This window comes from Numenius arquata, chromosome 12 (genome assembly GCF_964106895.1).
Source record: "Numenius arquata chromosome 12, bNumArq3.hap1.1, whole genome shotgun sequence".
Taxonomy (NCBI): domain Eukaryota; kingdom Metazoa; phylum Chordata; class Aves; order Charadriiformes; family Scolopacidae; genus Numenius; species Numenius arquata.
Genome location: NC_133587.1, coordinates 37,855,449 through 37,873,883, shown reverse-complemented (window position 1 = coordinate 37,873,883; position 18,435 = coordinate 37,855,449). Strand labels below are relative to the sequence as shown.

Sequence of the window (18,435 nt, the reverse complement as noted above, 5' to 3'; positions counted from 1 at the left end):
TTTCGACAAACAGCGGCCAAAAAGAAAACCAACATGAATTAACCTACATACTTTGGAACAGGTCAATGAAATAACGTCTACACAAGTTTTATTAATGCAATCACCAGTTCAGTGAAGCCACATGGACATCTCAACTGGTAAACAGAGTAATAAGAAACACTGTCATATCCAGTTAAAACAGATTTGCAAACAATAGGCAGCCAAACTAATGAGAAACATGAATGTAACTTAGAAATTAAAGAGACCTTCAAGGTAAGAAGAGCCCCAAAACACTCTCCACAAATTGAAGACCTAAACTAATAGATTACACTATCAAGAAAAACTTTGTTGCATGTCAAAAATTAATCTGTACATGAACATAAGGAAAAGAAAACGTACTTTCCCAGCTAAGGAAAGATGTCAATGCTGCAGACCACATCATAAACTCATGTCATGCCAGAGGGATTTATTTCCAAGAAGACAGAAATCCCCAACCAAGCAAACAACAACAAAAAACCCCAAAGCAAATTTGGTGGCAAGTAGAGGAAATAGCATACAGCTTGTTTTTATTTAAACTATTCTTCTGTATGCCCTGAGCACATACTTGCATCTGCATTGACAAGAGTATTCAGAACACTTAAACAGAAACTTTATTTTAAAACTTTAAAATCCAGTAACATTACATTAGAAAGAAGCCCAAAATTTTAGCAGAAGTACAGCACAAACAGCTATAAATGCAACACCATACATGAAATTAATTGCTATAGCTTTCATTCAAAATTTTTCAAAATATCTCACACAAAGAAAATTCCTTCCCACTATCACATAGAATAAACAGCACCTTATACCTTTTTGTGCCTTCCTTACCTTAATGACAAGTTAAAAAGCAGTGAAAAATTACTACCAAGCACTACAGCCTGGGCACAAGCAAACACAGGGCTCCCAACCAGTTACACACAAAGCCTTTGAACAACCCCCACATCGCTGCTCCGTGGTCAGGAACAGAGAACTACAGAAGAGTTTGCTCCGTATTTCTTGGAGTAAAAAACAAACAAACAAAAAAAAAAATACCAAAATACAACAAAAAACCACCCCAAACAGTAAAAAATTCCCTGGTATGACCATGGGATAAAGATGTCCCATTTTGTTAGCTACTCCTTTAGAATCAGACAATCACAGTTGTGCTCTTACTTTGCTCTCCCTGAGGATCTCACAAGAAAGATAAAAGAGAATACCCAGAACAACGTCTTTCTTTCCTGGCTGACTGCCATATTACAGCAAAGAAAGTTTCTCAATGGTCTCAGAAAAGATTGAATAGAAAATATGCAGAATGGAACTCGATTCAAATTTCTCTCATCTCTCTGCATTGCACCGGAACATGTGCAACAGGGATATCTAAAAATTATTTGCAGAATTTGCAAAGATTAGTAGAGCAGCTACAGAGCAGCACATGAAAAGACAAGACTGAAATGGAAACTACCACACCAGAGGTGTGGGATTATCCAAGAATTCTTATTTAAATATTTGCATTACAAATATCTACACAAAACTTAAAACATACTAAGGATGTGAAGGTGAAGCACCAGCACCCTGAGGCACAGGGGAGGAGCAAGGTACCACATCGAAAGAAATGGAACTAAAAGAGCGGAGACAGGATGAAATTCTATAGAGCAAAATACAAGCTTGAAGACTGCAGCAAAGATTCCCATTAGAAACCAAAATATAATGAAAATGACTACAGATGGGAATGAACTGATCACAAAACGACTACAAGCCACCATCATCAGCCAAAAACAAGGAAACGAGAACTTTTCAGCAGGGAGTTTGTTGCCTGTTGTTTGTTTTTCTTAAAGTTACCAATTTTGGATGTTCTTTCAATTCTTTTTATAATTTTTTAGACATGCACACACACATACAAATGCTTTAAGATCTTCAAGCTCATTTAGATCTTCATACTGTCAGGTTCATTCATTCTGAATAGTCTTTTATTTTGAAAGCAGATACACAGAAATCAATTAAATTATTCAAAGCAAAGCATTCATTCGAGTAAAAGCAGAAATCACAAGGAAAGCTCTATTATACATTTTGTATTGAAAGACTGATTTAGAGCAGCTTTTTAGTCCACACAATGGAGAATGTTTACAACTATCTTCTCCACATTTTTTTATTTTAATATAATGCATGAAAAACTTCAAGAATCAAGTAAAAATAAGCCTAAACATGATCATGGGAAACCCTGCAAAAATTACACAGGTTTTTTGATATTACATCTGATTAATATAGAAAAAATTAAAATTATTAAAATCATCTACAAAACATGATTTAATATGACCAAAAACTATAGCTATGGGTGGTAAAAGCAATGTGAAACAGGTCTCTTCATCTTCTTCATTTCAAAATGCTATCAGAACACGACACCAGAAGGAGCCTGTTCTTTTCAAAGGTGCCTACTTTTCCAAATACATTACCATGTCAAATTAGAAGACTAAATATTGATGTATTTATTTCTATCAATATTTAAAGTAACAACACAGGCTTTGTGGTAAACACTAGTTTTCCTATACTAACCTGCTTTTTGAAACTGGTATGAAAGTAATTGAGAATTTTTTTTACTATACTTGAGTCATATAATTTCAGAATATAAACTGGCAAAGAGAATTACTTCCTCTACCTAGTGGGACATTTGCTCATTTGAACTCAACTTTTCTTTTGCCTGTATTTTGTTTTGGTCAGTCATGTACTTCCTACATTCTAGTTACCTCAGAACTGGTTAATGACACATTCCATGCAACTCCATAAACCTTTTTAATAAATTGCAACAGCAGATTTTATCACGAAGACCAGTCCAAAGAAACCTCATTATAAATGTGAACTCAGAGATCTGGATGTGGATATTTTTGGTCATACCTTGTATTGCATTAGTCTACTGTGGTTATTTTAACTTCACCCCTATTTTCTTACTGGGTTGAGCATTCAAGTCTTTTTTTACTCACTTCTGTGCTCCCTGAGACAACAGCTTTGTCCACGTTCACCGATAGCTGCTCTTCCGTCTGGCAGACTCCCAATGACCACTCCGCACAGCGGTGATGAGCCCAGCAATGACCTAATGCGTTATGAAAGAAAAAGAGCTTTGGTTGTACAACTCTGTCAAGCACTTCCTGTAAGTATGGAACTTAATTCTACTAGTAAATACTTGCCAGATAAAATGAATAATCTCTCTTCCTCCTGTTTTTCTTGTTGCAATGTTTAGTATCCTTATTATACACTAAATATACTGCAGTTACTGTCAGACACTAAATATACTGCAAGTTTTTGGATACATAACACACCTTCCTCTTCACTTCAGCACGTTCTGTATATCTGTTACTAGTTTTCAGATGCCCAATCATAGAGTCATAACAGTGGAGTGTATACGACTCTATGACTTTATGATTCTATATGCAATGTTTGTATGTGACACATACACACACAGAGTTAAATTTGATCTTATATTTCATTGTAGGTAACATCTGTCTCTGTATGTACTCTTAACTTAGGATTCCCAAGGACCGGCTACAGATCAGTATGTTAATATAGAACATGCTCACATGAAGCTTTAGAATTCTACACAAAACTTGTAAAAGCTCAAAATACAGCATGGACAGAAACACCATGTGAATGACAGAAAATGGTGTCAATACAGCAAACACATCACAGAGATATAATTAAAATGTTTATCTACATAACAAAAAAAATTTCAGAAACTGCAGAATTCAACAAGTATCTCTTAAAAGAAGTTTCTAATTCAATTTTGGGAAAAACCATATAAATAATGCATAATTCCAAAGGAATTCTGTGACAGCTTTATACTAGATTCAAAATGGCGCTTTACATTAGCTGTTGAAATCAGGCACTTGGTCAACTTAATTATTCAGTAACAAAAAAACTTGCCCCAAAATCTCTGTAAGGGCCTGGGAAGAATCATCTACAAATAATAACAACAACTTTAAAAAGTTTAGATTGATAAACCCTCCCCACCCACCCATGCACACTATGGTGTAACTATTTAAAACAAACCATTAAATTGTATTTTTTTGTTTTTAATTAGACTTTGAAATGAGTTTCCACAATCGTTAAATAATGGCTTTTATATTATTGCACAAACACATTTCTATTTTTGAGGCAAAATACGTGAATAGACTACTAGCAAAGCATTCAGAGATAGATGTTTTCTGAAAAAGTAATTCATAACTGAGCAAAAAGAAAAGTTCCATTAAAATGACAGAGCAGATGACAAACCAGTTTTCTGACAGAAAATCTGCAGATACTGGAAACACGCAAGTGTATTATGCCTCTGTTGTTCTATCAATACTGCTCTTCTAAATCTTCCCTTCCATTATTTCCGATAACCCCACATTAGCAACAGGAGATTAGGTAAGGATACAGGATTAAGACTTCAAGAATTCTATTAAGCTGTGTCTCATTTCTTTTTCCTTTTCTCCCCAAAACAGAATCATGATACTGAAGATATTACTACTTGAACACCAGTTCAGCAGTAGATAACAAATATTTCCCCACACAAAGCTGACAAGGATTCTGTCCAGTACTTGAAGAGAAGACTATACAAAAACACCACGTAACATTGGCAAAAGCTACAACAGCGTCATCAAACACTTGACAAACAGCAGAGCACAGAAAAACTACAGCTGAAAAACTTCACTCACTGTTGTTGTAGCTACTGTACTACTACTGGGCAGGAAAAAAAAAGGGATGTAGCAACATATCTTACCTGTTGGCTCAAATAAGGCTTGAACATCAATGTCATCTGGTAAGCCAACTAAACTGAGTTCATCCCAGAATTTGACAACCTGATCATCAGAAGCAGTTTGGGTGCTTACACTTGTACATGATGCTATACTCGATCGAGATCTGTACGGGGAGCAGAAAAACAAACTTAGAAGTGACCGCAATCTTGGTTCAGTTAGCTAGATACTTGTACATGATCCAAAACTCAGGCAAAGTGAATATAAATTTTTCCAAACATGATAAAATATAAATCAACATGAAAAAACACTTTCTTCCTCGTACTTTAGCCCAACATTTTTCCCAGTAATGAAGTTTTCAGTTAAAGCTGCTATTCAATGGACAAGAAAAAAGCGCTTGGCAAAATGCCCCTTTCCCCAGCCTGCTCTCTTCCAATTCTTCCAGACACACACTTTTTAAAGTCCACTTCTGTTTGATATTAAAACTTGGCCAACCCTAGGAACGGGGAATTAGGTAACAGCAAGCAGTCTGTGCTACTCTGGGGGAGGAAGAGATGGAGAGGGAAGGAAAAGAAAGCGGTGTAAATGGCAAGCACCAGCTGCAGCTTTCACATGGCTCTCTCCCTGCGGCCTCAACAGCCGGTCCAGGGGACAGCACTGAGGGAGACGAAACTCCCAAAGGAGACGGCCAGGGCCGGAGGTAAAGTCTGGATAAAATACAGCAGCTATGGGGGGAAGGCAGAAAAAAAGCCCACGAGTGAAAAAGCTCCTTAGAAATAATTATCTTTATCCAATGCCATCAAGATGCTGGGAAAAAAAAAAAAAAAAAAAAAAGGTGAGGGTGGAGGGGATGAGGACAGGAAGAAAGAAGTGGGGGGGAACTGAAAAAAGCCGTGATGTAAAGACTACTATATAGTAGTGGGAGGATCTACTTCATAACCTTATTAACTGGTTACCCAAATTCTAGTATCAACAGAAAACAACTAATAAAACTCAGATTACTCCATTAATAAAACAGAAGTAATGACTCCTCCACCTTTATTTCTTACAGGCAAAAAACTCTCTCAGACATCCCAGGCTGCGCACGGGCTGCACGGATGAAAGGGACCGATCTCCTCTGACACTTCAGCGGTCGGTAGGAAAAGAGGTGCTGCCCTTTCTAGTAAGGTTCTTTAAACTTCCTTTTTCTCCCCCATTAATAACTCAAATGTGTGCATTTGCTGTTACTTCTCTGGAGTTGAGACAGCACAAAACCACCTCTTTCCCGACCGCTCTCCTGCTTATAAACTTAAAAAAAAAATTTAAAAAAAAAATACTGGAACATGACCGACCACTAATAAGACAAGAAATAAGCCCTGGAATTTTAACTTGCCATAATTTTGCCTTCCTGAAAATCATGCGTGCTGTACTTCAACAATTACATCCAGAAATACATGAAAAAAGCGCCTTAGCTTATGGGGAAAAAAAAAAAAGAAAACAAACAAACAAAAGAAAGAGTAACATCCCTCTTGTACTGCCAAGGAAAGCCTGAAGGCTTTCACTTTTTACACGATATCCACATCGTGACGGAAGCCGAACAGCAACACCCTGGCCCCCCCAATCCTCCCTAACTCTGGCTCTATTGACATTAAGACCCTCCCTTCGCAAAGCACTAAATTAACCTATTCTGATGAATAAAGCTGGTTCCTGGACACCGCCCATGTCCAGCGGAGCCACCTCCAACATTAAACTCCCACTCAAGACACTGGAGTTGAAGGGAAGGTTAAGAAAAAACTAAATCCCCACTGGACAAGGCATTTTCGATATTAAAAAAAAATATTTCTCACGAGATCAAATTGATCCAATTTAACGAACGCCCCGATTTAACGTGCAATTAAACGTTCTGGAGCGTGTTTCGGTCAGAGCTGAAGGACAGCGGCCCGGCGGGGCCCCTCAGGCGGCTCCGCCTCAGGGGCGGGCGCGGCCGCCGCCCCCCCTCATTGTTCCGCTCCCCCGGCCGGGCCCCGGGGCTGGCGGCGGCCCAGCGCCCGCAGCCAATCCCCGGCCTCCAGCGCGGCACGGCACGGCCCCGGCCCCGGCCCCGGCCCCGGCCCCGGCCCGACGGACGCCCGCCGCCCTGCTCCCGAGCCTGGCCATCTCCACGTCCACAGGCAGCCGCCGAAGGAAGCCGCCTCCACCGGCGGGGCCGGCCCAGGCCCACCCTGACAGAATCCCTACAGCCAGGGGAAAAGTCGGCGGGATTTAAAAAGGCGCTTCTCCCGTCGGCCACGTCTTAAGTGCCATCGCCAGGCACACCGCGTACTGAAGGAAACGTCACCGCGGAGCTGGGTACGTCCCTGCCGTTTTTTAACTCATAACGGTGGAACCAACGCGAGAGGACTCGGGCCATGGCCCTTCTGAGGGCTGAACCCACCCTGTCAGGAAACCTGCCACGGAACCCACTCCTGAAGGGCCAGAAACACGGCCTGTGCCCCCGCCACAACACCGTCGCCATCCCCGGAGCCGGCTGTGGAGGGCGAGGGGAAAAGCCTCAACTGGATGGGCACAGCCTTCCAATGACTCCAGCCTACAAAGCACACGGAGCAACGCAAGTCCCGTATCTTCCACTCCTGTGCATACTTCAACCTCACAACTACACCTGTCCTTTACGACAACTGCCTCTATTTTCTGTGTTCTTCCAGAGTCACGATTCTCGCGGGAGGGGAGAAACCAACCAATCTTCAAAAAGCAGAAGAGACAGCTATTCCTGTACGGCTTGCAGTTGGGTTTCTTCTCCAAAAAATGACTAATATTAATGAACCACATTTTCGCAAATACAAGTTATTTGCCTATTGCAGTACAGTACCCGTGAAGAGGCTTCCTGAACTTCATGGAAAAAAAAAAAAAAAGGAATATATATTTATTGTAGAATGGACTTACTTCTTCTGTCCTCTTTGTTTGCGCGGCACTGAGTTTTGCCTTGGAGTTCTCTCACAAGCTCCATCGGTGCTGTCGCTGGCTTCACTCTTATTTAAAGGCTGGCTTTTCCATGGGATAACGTACCCAGGAGTTGGACTGAATTGTTTTAAGTCTCCTTGTCCTAATGAGCTCCGTTCTCCACAGTAACAAAAGGCGCAGAGTTGTTCGCTGTGAAAGGGAAGATAATTAATTCTTTTTTGGGGGGGGGGAACAGCAGAGGATACACCATCAAAGACCAACTTTCATGCCAATTTAGCCCTCTATAACAAAACAATAAATGCTCCCAAGTGCTGTCAGGTATCGGAATTCAGCATTCAGGAACACTATTTCCAGCTGATTTAAAGTTGTAAGAACTTTTTTGTTCACAAAAGTGTGCGATTAACAAAACAAAGCCCCACATATAATATTAAAATGATTAATACAACCTTTTTGTTCAAAAATTCTCTATCTCTACACACACACTTGGTAAAAGGCGGTGGAAAACAGGACCAAAAAAAAAAAGAATGGGAGGAAGAACTTAATTAATGCTTCACACCCATTAAAAAAACTCAGTGTTGCCATCACAGAAAAGGCAAAGATCTGCCTTTTTGAACACAATTAGAACGTTATTGCACATATACCTTTCTGTAAGCACGTACACCTTAAGTGTAACACAATGTGCAAACCCTATACACCAAAAGATTTAATGAAACATGGAAAAATGAGAAAAATCACAGCAATAGCTACAGTCACACATACCAGGGCATATGACATACAAAAAAATCTAAGTGTCATTTACTTTAATGTTTAAAACCAAAACAATACCTAAAAGGTTTTACTAGAGGAAATTGATATTTACAGAACTGTGACCACTAGAACATCCCTGTACCATTTGCAATTATGTTTTTAACATGCACAACATAGCAACAGCATTGAAATGACAGCTCTGACAGCGCTCCTTGTGTCACATCATATGGAAGCTACTGAAAAATATTTCTATAATAAACATATCCACAAACTTAAAATGTGAACTTCTGCAACTAATGCAGCTTGCATTAAAGGAAGGCCATTTAACACATTTTTTTTATGCTTAAATGAGCAATTCTGTTTTCTTCATATTTTTGCCCCTTAAGACCCCAAAAAGATGCCTCAGGGAATCAGGCGCTTGGATAAAGGCTTGGTTTAGCCTGGATCCCATTTAAGTAGATTTCAGTGCATCTGCAAGGTGGCACATTTGGGGTTGGGGCACTCTGTGGTGGGCAGGCGAGCGGAAGGAGGAAAGATGGGAGAAAGAAAAAACCTTAAGGCTAAAGTCTTGTATAATATTCATTAAACTCTGGGAGGAAAAATGCGGAGTGCCTGTGCTTGTCAGCTGGGTGAGGCAAAAGCAGCAACAGAAAAAGGTAAAAGTAGAAAAGGAGAAGTTTCAGATCAGAAGTCACTGATAATCCAACAAAGCCCCTTCGACTTGGTTTAACGTACTCTGGGATGGGTCTTTTTGTCCTCACCATGGAGTAACACTAGGAAAAAACAACTAGTACTGTTTGGAAACACTCATCCTCACATTGGTGGCCTTGGCGGCACATCCCTCACTGATCCTGCCCGAGCACAGGACCAGCGTCAGCCAGCGCAACCCCCGGAGCCGATGGGAAACGTCTGACACATTCCAAAATCTTTAGAAAAAGGTATCCGAAGACAAAAAGATGCAAAGAAAATATGGATAAGCAGAAGACTGGAGAAAAATTAATATTCACAGCTAAACAGTACATTTATCTATTTTATAATCTAGTTTTCAATGTGATAGAGCAACAAATAAACGATTATTTGTATGTCAGAGACCAGAACCACCAGGCTACAGAGAAACCTGATCTGGCCTCGCAGCCAGCGTTGGTAAGGAGGGAAAGGAAAGCTATTTATGCTGGTTGAGGCTAGAGAGACTTGTGAGGAGACTTAAGAGATTTAAACAGGCAGCACCGTGGTACATAAATTACACTAGTTACAAACACAAGATTATCCACAGTGGAATAAATAATTATTCACACATCCTGTTAGGACAGGCTATCACTGCTCATTAAAAGACTCGAGGATAATTGCAACTAAAGCTCCTTAAAGTGAAGTCATAGTAAATATGCGATAATGTTAAGGTTTATAAAAGAGAAATACGAAACAGTAATTTAAAAACAAAAACAAAAACAAAAACTTTTAAAGCAGTAGTATTTGAAAAGGGAATACAGGGTAAAGCAGGCATTTCTGGAGCCTGTCAGGCAGCTCCCGGACCACCACTTCCAGCTGTGGCTTTCTGCAGGCAGAGTGCAGCGAAACAAGGGGAGCAGCGAGTTTCACAGCCACTCTGCAGCGTGGTGGGGACAGCTGTGAAGCTGTCAAGAATCATATGGTTGGTGCTACTGCTCCTGCTCCACCGAAGCTGGGGACAGCAGCTGCAGCAAGCGCCCAAGCACTCGCCGCAGGGAGGGGGCCGGGGGAACCCCTTGCTGAAGGTTTGCGACCACCCAGATCGTGGAGCCACAGCTGCAGAAATAAAAACCAGGAGCAGCAGAACATTCCCAGCCCAAAGCCAAGAGACCGTAGAGCTGAGATAGAGGGGAGGGATTATAAAAGGGGAACAGAAAAAGGTTTCACACTTTCCAGAGAGGGTTAAGCAAAGAGGCTTCAAATGCACCCAAACACCGAGGAACAAGCACACCCTGCAGCGTGTCTGGATGCTACAGAGACCCTCCCCAGAAAAGCCACAGTCCTCCACTTCCCAACATGTCCCATTGCCGACTCGTCACGCAGTACAAAGTGGCCAGTTCCATCACGTTAGCCTTTTAGGTTTAAGTGCTCAGTAAATATTTTAAGTTACGTCTGTATGGGCAGAAGGTAGTTTTTTCATTCCTATCATCTGAGGATTGCAAGAAGTACTTACAAATCTACTTTCCATATGTCAATATGCAATTAGAGGATCTAAATCTGTGATGCAAGAAGAGCTCTCATACTGAAGATAACGGAATTGAGATACTGGCAACTCTTAAGATCAAATCCTAGATCTGTTATCGTAATTAGCATATTTTCAGAACAGGCTAATTCAAAATGGGATAACAAGCAAGAGACGATGTGTCACACATCTTTTTATAAGCCACTAAGGAAAAACTGAAAGAGAAAGCTCACCAATACTACATTTCAGATATACCTATGATGCTCCAAACCAAAACATATGTTCATCATTATTTGCAACTTCAACTTAATTATTAAATTTTCCCAGAACAAATGCTACCTTCTTATATAGGTTTAAAATTCCACAGGTAGTTTACTACCAGTAGGTGCTTATATACTTCACCTCACCCCAAAGGATTTCATACATCTGTATGCACACAAATTTTAATACATAATGCAGAGGAAAAAATCTGTTCAGAATGAACTAGACACACACTGGGTTTAGGGGATGCTGTAAGAGGCGATAAGGCTAATAACGTCTGAAGGTAATGTCTGTTCCTACCAAGCCATGAGAGGAGACCCAGCTTTGGATGTTGTTAGAAAGATGCCCTAACAGGAAACACGTTGATCTCAGCACTCAGCCTTTTTCTTCTACAAGTTCTTATTTCATCAAGTTGTCCCCATCAGTGCCTCTTCCTCACAAAGAATTTACTCAACCCCCCCTGACAAGAATCTAAGATGCTACAATCCTCCACAGTCCACATCCCGACACAGGAAAACAACGTGCCCTCCAGCCAGTTAATCCTGGAGGAAGGGAGAAGAACAGTCACTATTTCCTCTACTTGACCAATGACACCCCATCACTATGACTCATCCTAAAACACAGACTTTCTGGTTGAAAGGAGTTCATTTCAACATACGCAGTATTGGGCAACTAATTGCACAATATTAAATTACAACCAGAGAAGGAGAAACATCTTCTGGTTTGTTTGCAAATACTCAGAGAATTAAGCTAAAATTGACAGTTCCCAAAGCCTTTTTTAACAGAATTAAGGCAGACCACCAGGATTACCAACACTTCCAAGCCCACCAAGTGCCACTGTACACTCCCAAGAGCAAGCAGAAGCCCCTCCTGGATCCTTCCGAGTTGGGAGATGGCACTGGGGTATCCTGTGTCAGCCAGAGCTCCTTAATAATAAGCAGATGTGCAGGGACTTACGTAAACATGTTGCGTTTACGCGGTGTCCTGTATCTCACAGATCTACACTTGTGTCTGCATGAGCAGCGTCCTGTGCAGCTGGTGGAAATCTTCAGATTGGTCCACGTGAGTTTGTGCGACCCTCGCCAGTTATCAGACGTGACCTCTCACTCTCCTGCCTATTGTTCATACCTGGGCAGAAGGCACGACAGTCTGCAACGATACGGGACGCTGCCATCCACCCACAATTCTGCATACGCAGTTGGGGGAATAAATGTCATTTTCATAGGAATAACTTCCTTCCATGTCTCCAGGATCCACAGACAGCTGAATGCCAAGGAAGACGGCAAGAGGCCTATGTTGAGCATGTCTATCAGTACAACACTTAAAATTATACAACCTTTTTAGTACTAAATGGTGAAGGAGGCAGACTAAAGAAAATCCTGCAGCCGTCTGCTCTGCAGAGAGGTGTTAAAGGTCCCCTTCTTTCAGGAGAACATGCACAGGGGAATCCAAGAGTCCTACAGAGATGAACGGAAGCGGTCAACAGCAGGAGAAATACAAACTCATGGATTCAGCTCAAGAGATGCTCTTCTCTCCCCTCAAATCCCTCCCAGCCTGCTGTGGGATGCCAATTATCAAAAAAGTTTTACTGTGCATTCACCTTTCCAACCAATCTCATTAAAAGCAGAGGTCACTGTTGCTGTTTAAACAGGAAAACCCAATGGGTTATATCTGAGAAAACCCAAGGCACAGCAATTCCAGTAAGATCCACTGCCTATAACCATAGCCTTAACATTAAATACTAAGCTACAGATCATCACTACTGCCATTTGCTATGATAATGATTGCACTAAAGTTTTAAAGCAAATAATTGGAATGCGTAATAATAAAGATCTATTTCATTCACGCTTTGGGCTGAAAAAGAAGGTGAAGAGGGTATAATTTGATTTTTGCTATGAGTTTTGTTTATTTTTAAAGGAATTATGCAATAATTTTCTTTAGTGTCTGGAAATGCCTTCAGGATGTCTTTTTCACACACACTTTAGCATTTTTGAAAGGTGAAAATGAGAAGCGTAAAAATTTGGGTTGTGTTGGCAAAGGTGTTACAGAAATTTAAAACGTTTTTAACATCTATTTTTCACAATTAAAATTTAGCTCAGCACAATGAAATGGAATATTTAGGAGCAAAACAGAACTTCAGAGCATCATTTGTACTGATTACTGAAGCGGACTGATGAGTATTGGCCTTGAGAATTCTTCTCCCACCTAACCCTGTTAGTAGTTTTAACATATGTTAAAAGGCTAAATTAAACACTACAGGGGACCTGCTATTTATTTAGCTACACCAGGTTGTGCCAATGCACGAACTACTTTGCTTTCGCTCTCGTTTTGTGTTATTTAAAGAGTAAATTGTTTTCCTCCTTAGTGAAGATGCACCACTGCATCATTTATGTAAATTCAAATCAAGACGCACAAGCTGCATTTAAAGTGAAAAAAAAAGATTTCTGGCTTAAAACAACGCCGAGGATCTGCATCAGGGTGAGTTCTAGGGTATGTGGGATATTCACAGAGGTGAAGTTATTCTAAAACTCTGGGTTTTAGACTAAGCTTTTCAGCTTCATCTAAATATCCTGTAAATATCTGGACTTCAATAATGAAGAAGCTTGAAAGGAAGTTACCAAAGAAAGCTCATTAGGCGATACATAACAACTGCACATTGATACAGGTTTAATAACCCAATAAATCACCCTTCTGAATAAATGATAGTAAGGACAGAGAAGGATGAAAAGTGCAACATGGAGATACCACAAAAAGAGAGATGCCAAAGTTCTCAGCTGCAAGCTATATTTAAGCGTTTGATATGCAAAGTGTTCTCCTTCCAATAGGAAACTGAATCACACAACAACATGAAATTTTGAAGTGGCTTGACACTATTACACTATTACACAGAGTCAGTTTTGAAACAATTATTTAACTTATGCAGCACAATTCCTTTAAAAAAAGGGTGAGAGGGAGTTTGTACGAACTTCAGGTGAAGAATTTTAATACTTTAAGTCTGCATAAAGCAATTAAACTGCATTAGACAATAACTGCTTTTCAATTTTTCCAAACGAGCACAGTTGGAGTTCTACAGCCATATAATCAACTTAATGATACTCTTCTCATTTGAAAGAAAGAAAACATTATCCTCCAAACACCACTACTAAACCAAGACATTTTACTGCCATCTTAAAATTTAAAAAATATGAAAATATGCTCTTGTTCACCATCAACGTGTCAGCGTTATTTTAAACAAATGTTTACACCTCAGTTAGGATTTCACATACCCTTAATACAGGAGAGGTTACCAGAATACCAGTGACGAATAACATGAATTTAGAGGTCTGCTCCAAGACCATCTAGAAATCATTCTTTAACGTCCAATGGAACTGACTTGTAGTCTCAAACAAAACCCCGTGTAGAATCATCTGTGAGCATACCTGCCAGGTGATACTTCAGGCAAATTTGAGAGGTTATTTAACTTCTGAGTGATAAACTCCAAAGAACAGAAAAGTACTGTGGCCCGTATCTTTGGTGTGCCTTTGTGCCCGGAAAGTATTGTCTGTTCAAGCCAAATTCCCTCTCTTGGCAAATCAACACAGATCACACCAAAACTTCATAAACCTGGCAGAGGTGGCAGCACCTCTCAGGAGGCAACTTGGTATGAACAGTAAGTAGGGTCTTACTACCTGAAAATTACTGAAATTTAACATATACCAACTTGGCTTTAAATAGCAGTTTTTCAAGAAAGTTCCCTCAAAATGGTTCAGTCCCATTAGGGAATGGAAAAATATGCTGCTCTGCATTAATTCAAACTTTGTGTTTTTTCTTTGGAAGTACGTTTACAGAAGAGATGAAATACAACAGAGTAGGGCTCTTGAGTCAGAACTGTGCTGGGTCAGATTAAAGGTTCATCCAGCCCCGTACGGTCAGTGTTAGATAGGACAAGGACAGGCACAGGGGATATTAAAGAGCAGGGCAAACAGATGATACTACCTGTGCCCCCCAGTACTTTCAGTTCAGGGCCTCCCTGTATCAGCTGTGATTCCTATATATTCCATAATTCTCCGTTTCTCTTTCATGAACTTGCCCGGTCTGCTCCTGACCGCACGTAAATTTTCAGCAATCCACGGCATCCTCTGGCAAGGATTTCCACGGCACTCTAGACGGCTACCTGCTCCGCAAAGAATCACCTCCTTTTATTTTGCATCTAATCCTTGATAGTTTCACTTGATGACTCTCAGTTTCTTGCATTAAAAGAAACTCAACAGTCAATATACAGCCACCCTCCCCATGCCACCTACGATTTTGAAAGCCTCTCATCTTCCTCCTCCAATCTCTTTTACAGACTGGAGGGTCCTGGCTTCCCAAAAGAAGCTACTCCATGTCTTTGATCAATCTTTTTTGCTGCTCTGTGAAACTTTTTAAGTTTTACTATATTCATTTTTGAAGTTACACTTTCTGTAACTCTATGAAAATTAGTCCAAACTCATTTCTCCAAATGCTTCTAACCTCACCAAGTAGACCACACGTGCTCAAGCTTTAGCACATTGAAGCTTCAAGCTCAAAAATTCTTTCTTCATTGAGCTCCATTCTCTCTCGGTCCCCATGTGCAGGCAGACTCCATGTGCACCATCCCTGCCCCGTGAAGGAACATCCTCCTGGCAAAGGCTGGAGACTCTCACAGGAATCATCCCTGCAACTACAGCCTAGGGATGGTGGGAGTCCAGATTTTGTTATTTAAATTGCCTGTACTTTCCATCAGCTGTGAAATGGAAGTGAAGGAAGGAACAATGAATGAACAGGTAGAGCACGGGAGAGGGACTGCTGTGCAAGGGAGATGGAAGGTGATGGAGAGACAGGACAATCGAGTGTGGGGAATAACACAGGTCACACAGAAAGCCCAAGGAAGCGGGAAGAGGACACAGCCTCAGCTGACAAGAAAATGAACAGGAAAATGGAGCAAGGAGTGAGATTAAATACCCTATCACAAACACCTGTCTGGGAGCCACCGGAGATGGAGAGAAAGAAAATGCGGATCAGGTGAAGAGCCAAAAAAGAAAACCCACAACTGAGTGGACACTGAAACAATTAGAACTGACTAGCAAAGACTAGGATTAGAAAAGTAAAGAGAAGGGGAATAGTACGAGAAGTCAAAAACACGAAAAATGACAAGTCTGACAGAGAAAGGTGGAGGTGAAAAAAAACCACAAAAGATGACATTTAGAAGAAATGAGAGAAGATGTTGTGTTCGCTCAACACTGGAACAGAACTAAAGATCCCAGCCTCTTACCGTCGCTTGATGATTAACATGTATCTGTGCAACCCTCTGACAAAGCGGCATCCCATCCACTTCTGAGCTTGGTCTACATGGGACACTGTGTAACCAGCATCACTGTCAGTCCCTCAGCGTGGTCTGACAGACTGCCAGACTTCAGCATGGCCTGACTGACCGAAATCCTGCTCATGGGGTGCTTCTGTCTCTCTGACTGCCATCTCTCAGGGGAAAGAAAATCTGTCCACTCAGCAGACCTGACCAGCCAACGCTGGGCTTCCTGCCCATCAGGGGCAGGACAGCTGCACGTAAGCAGCAGGACAGACCCAGGTGGAGACAAGCAGCCTTGGTAGGATAGAAGAGAGACAGAAAAACTGCCTAAAAGCATCCGTGAGAGGCTGAGAGTGGGACTCCAGAGACCCGGAGCACCTGCTCACACAGGGCAGGAGACACTTCCAAGTATGGTTTCTGTGGTCGGACCATTTTATGCAAGAGATTAATTCAAGGAGCAAAGGTTCATGCAACTTACAGGCCCAGTCATGAACGTCATTGCTCATGGGTGTCAAATCCCACAAGGCGAGAGTTCTACGTGAGAGCATTAAACACCCTATGGTCACAATGTCAGTTGTTCAACCCAAGAGAAAGGCAGGATTAAGGCTGCCTGTGAAACCTTTCTTTGGCTCCATTTGGGCAATACGCCTTCTGTGCTTCAAGAAAGATGCAGACCATCTGGAGAGAACTCAAACCAGCGAGAAGAATCAGAGCTCAAGGAGACATCATCATCTACAAGGAAAGTCTGAACAAATTTGGGATTTTTGTTACGAGATAAAGCATGCTGGGAAATAAATCAAGAGCCTTTCGCACAAATCTATCCTTCGTTATCCTTGGCAGATGGTACAAGTAGTAATGGGATAAACCCAGAATGAGAGTGTGGGTTAGACGTGAGGGAAGTGTTTCCAACAGTAAAAACAAAGAAGAGACTGGAAGGGACTGTTTAGGGAAGATATGGAGTTTTTATTATTGGAAGATTTAAGAGCAATTTATGTAAACTACATTCAGGAATGATAGCTGTAGATATCTGCCTCAGAAAAGGAGGTGAAATAGATAATTTTCAAAGGCCCTTTCCTGCCTTATAAATCTGAGGTAGAGTTGCTTCAACATCAATTCGTCATAAAATTCTTCTTGAGACCATTTCTCTAGTCAATGCATGAACAGACAGGATGGACAATCAGTACATATTTAACTCTTTTCTCATTTTCCAGAGTGTGGTCTTAGTCTTTACCTACCGACAATATTCAAATTGTGCCCTGCAAGCCAAATCAGTCATTTCATTCTGGGCTAGACTGGTCATTGAGACAACACTGAAATATTACTTTACTATTATTACAGACTTCATTTTTGTAACACAAAGGAATGCTATCTCCACTTTGCAGATGCAGGAGTCAATCACTGACTTCAGAGGAAGATACTATACATCACAGAATCATAGAATGGTCAGAGTTGGAAGGGACCTTAAAGATCATCTAGTTCCAATCCCCCTGCCATGGGCAGGGACACCTCCCACTAGACCAGGTTGCTCAAAGTCCCATCCAGCCTGGCCTTGAACACCTCCAGGGATGGGGCATCCTGTTCCAGTGTCTCACCACCCCCACTTACATGGATCTAGATCTGAAAGTGTAAACACGAAACTCTGCAATGATGTCAAGGGCCCTGTTTCATGCATAAGGTCCATTCTCTGGAGAAAGAATTCTTGTAGAAAAACAAACACGTTAAACAACAAACTCTATCATAATACACGCACACAAAAAAGAAATAATCAGAGTTTCAAAATTAATCTTAATACTGGATCTCCTAAAATACATGCTTGACTTTGCAACTTTAACAATTTTTTGAACATATTTTTGGCATTAAATATTTTACCTAACTCCCTCCTGCCTAAAGATCTAGCCTCTCCTTCCATCACTGCAGTGTTATTCTGTCCAGATTATCTAATCTCTCTGCTACTCCACAATTTCTTTTTCCACTGAGTGTTGCAAGTTTTGTAATGCGCTTTCTTTGAAGATTAAAAAGAAAAAGATAAGAAACAAAGATAAAAAGTTCACTGCTACTTTTTCACCATTTTTTTTCTTCACAAGATCAACAGATGTTCACCAAGCATTTCTTTTCGATGGAATAAAGCACCAGGCTCCAAAGTTGATCTTAGCAGCAACAACAAAATGAGGGGGAATAGTGCAATTGGTCTGGAATGAGAATTATGTGCTTTGTCCAATGACAAGCAAAGCAGGAAAGCAGGAAGGTGTGTTGCCAGAGGTTTTTTGTAGTTTTAG

General features: G+C 41.0%; 1 protein-coding gene across 3 annotated transcripts in view; it reads right to left on the bottom strand.

Moving 5' to 3' along the window:
* The window catches only part of KMT2C (lysine methyltransferase 2C), a 201,157-nt gene that overhangs the window by 114,118 nt on the left and 68,604 nt on the right, over window positions 1-18,435 (bottom strand). For all 3 annotated transcript variants that reach the window (XM_074157740.1, XM_074157741.1, XM_074157742.1), the window contains exons 4-6: window positions 7,641-7,847; window positions 4,748-4,887; window positions 2,973-3,082 (exon numbers count right to left, since the gene is read on the bottom strand). In XM_074157740.1, the coding sequence (XP_074013841.1) occupies window positions 2,973-3,082; window positions 4,748-4,887; window positions 7,641-7,847 (457 nt within the window). The remainder of the gene's footprint in view (window positions 1-2,972; window positions 3,083-4,747; window positions 4,888-7,640; window positions 7,848-18,435) is intronic.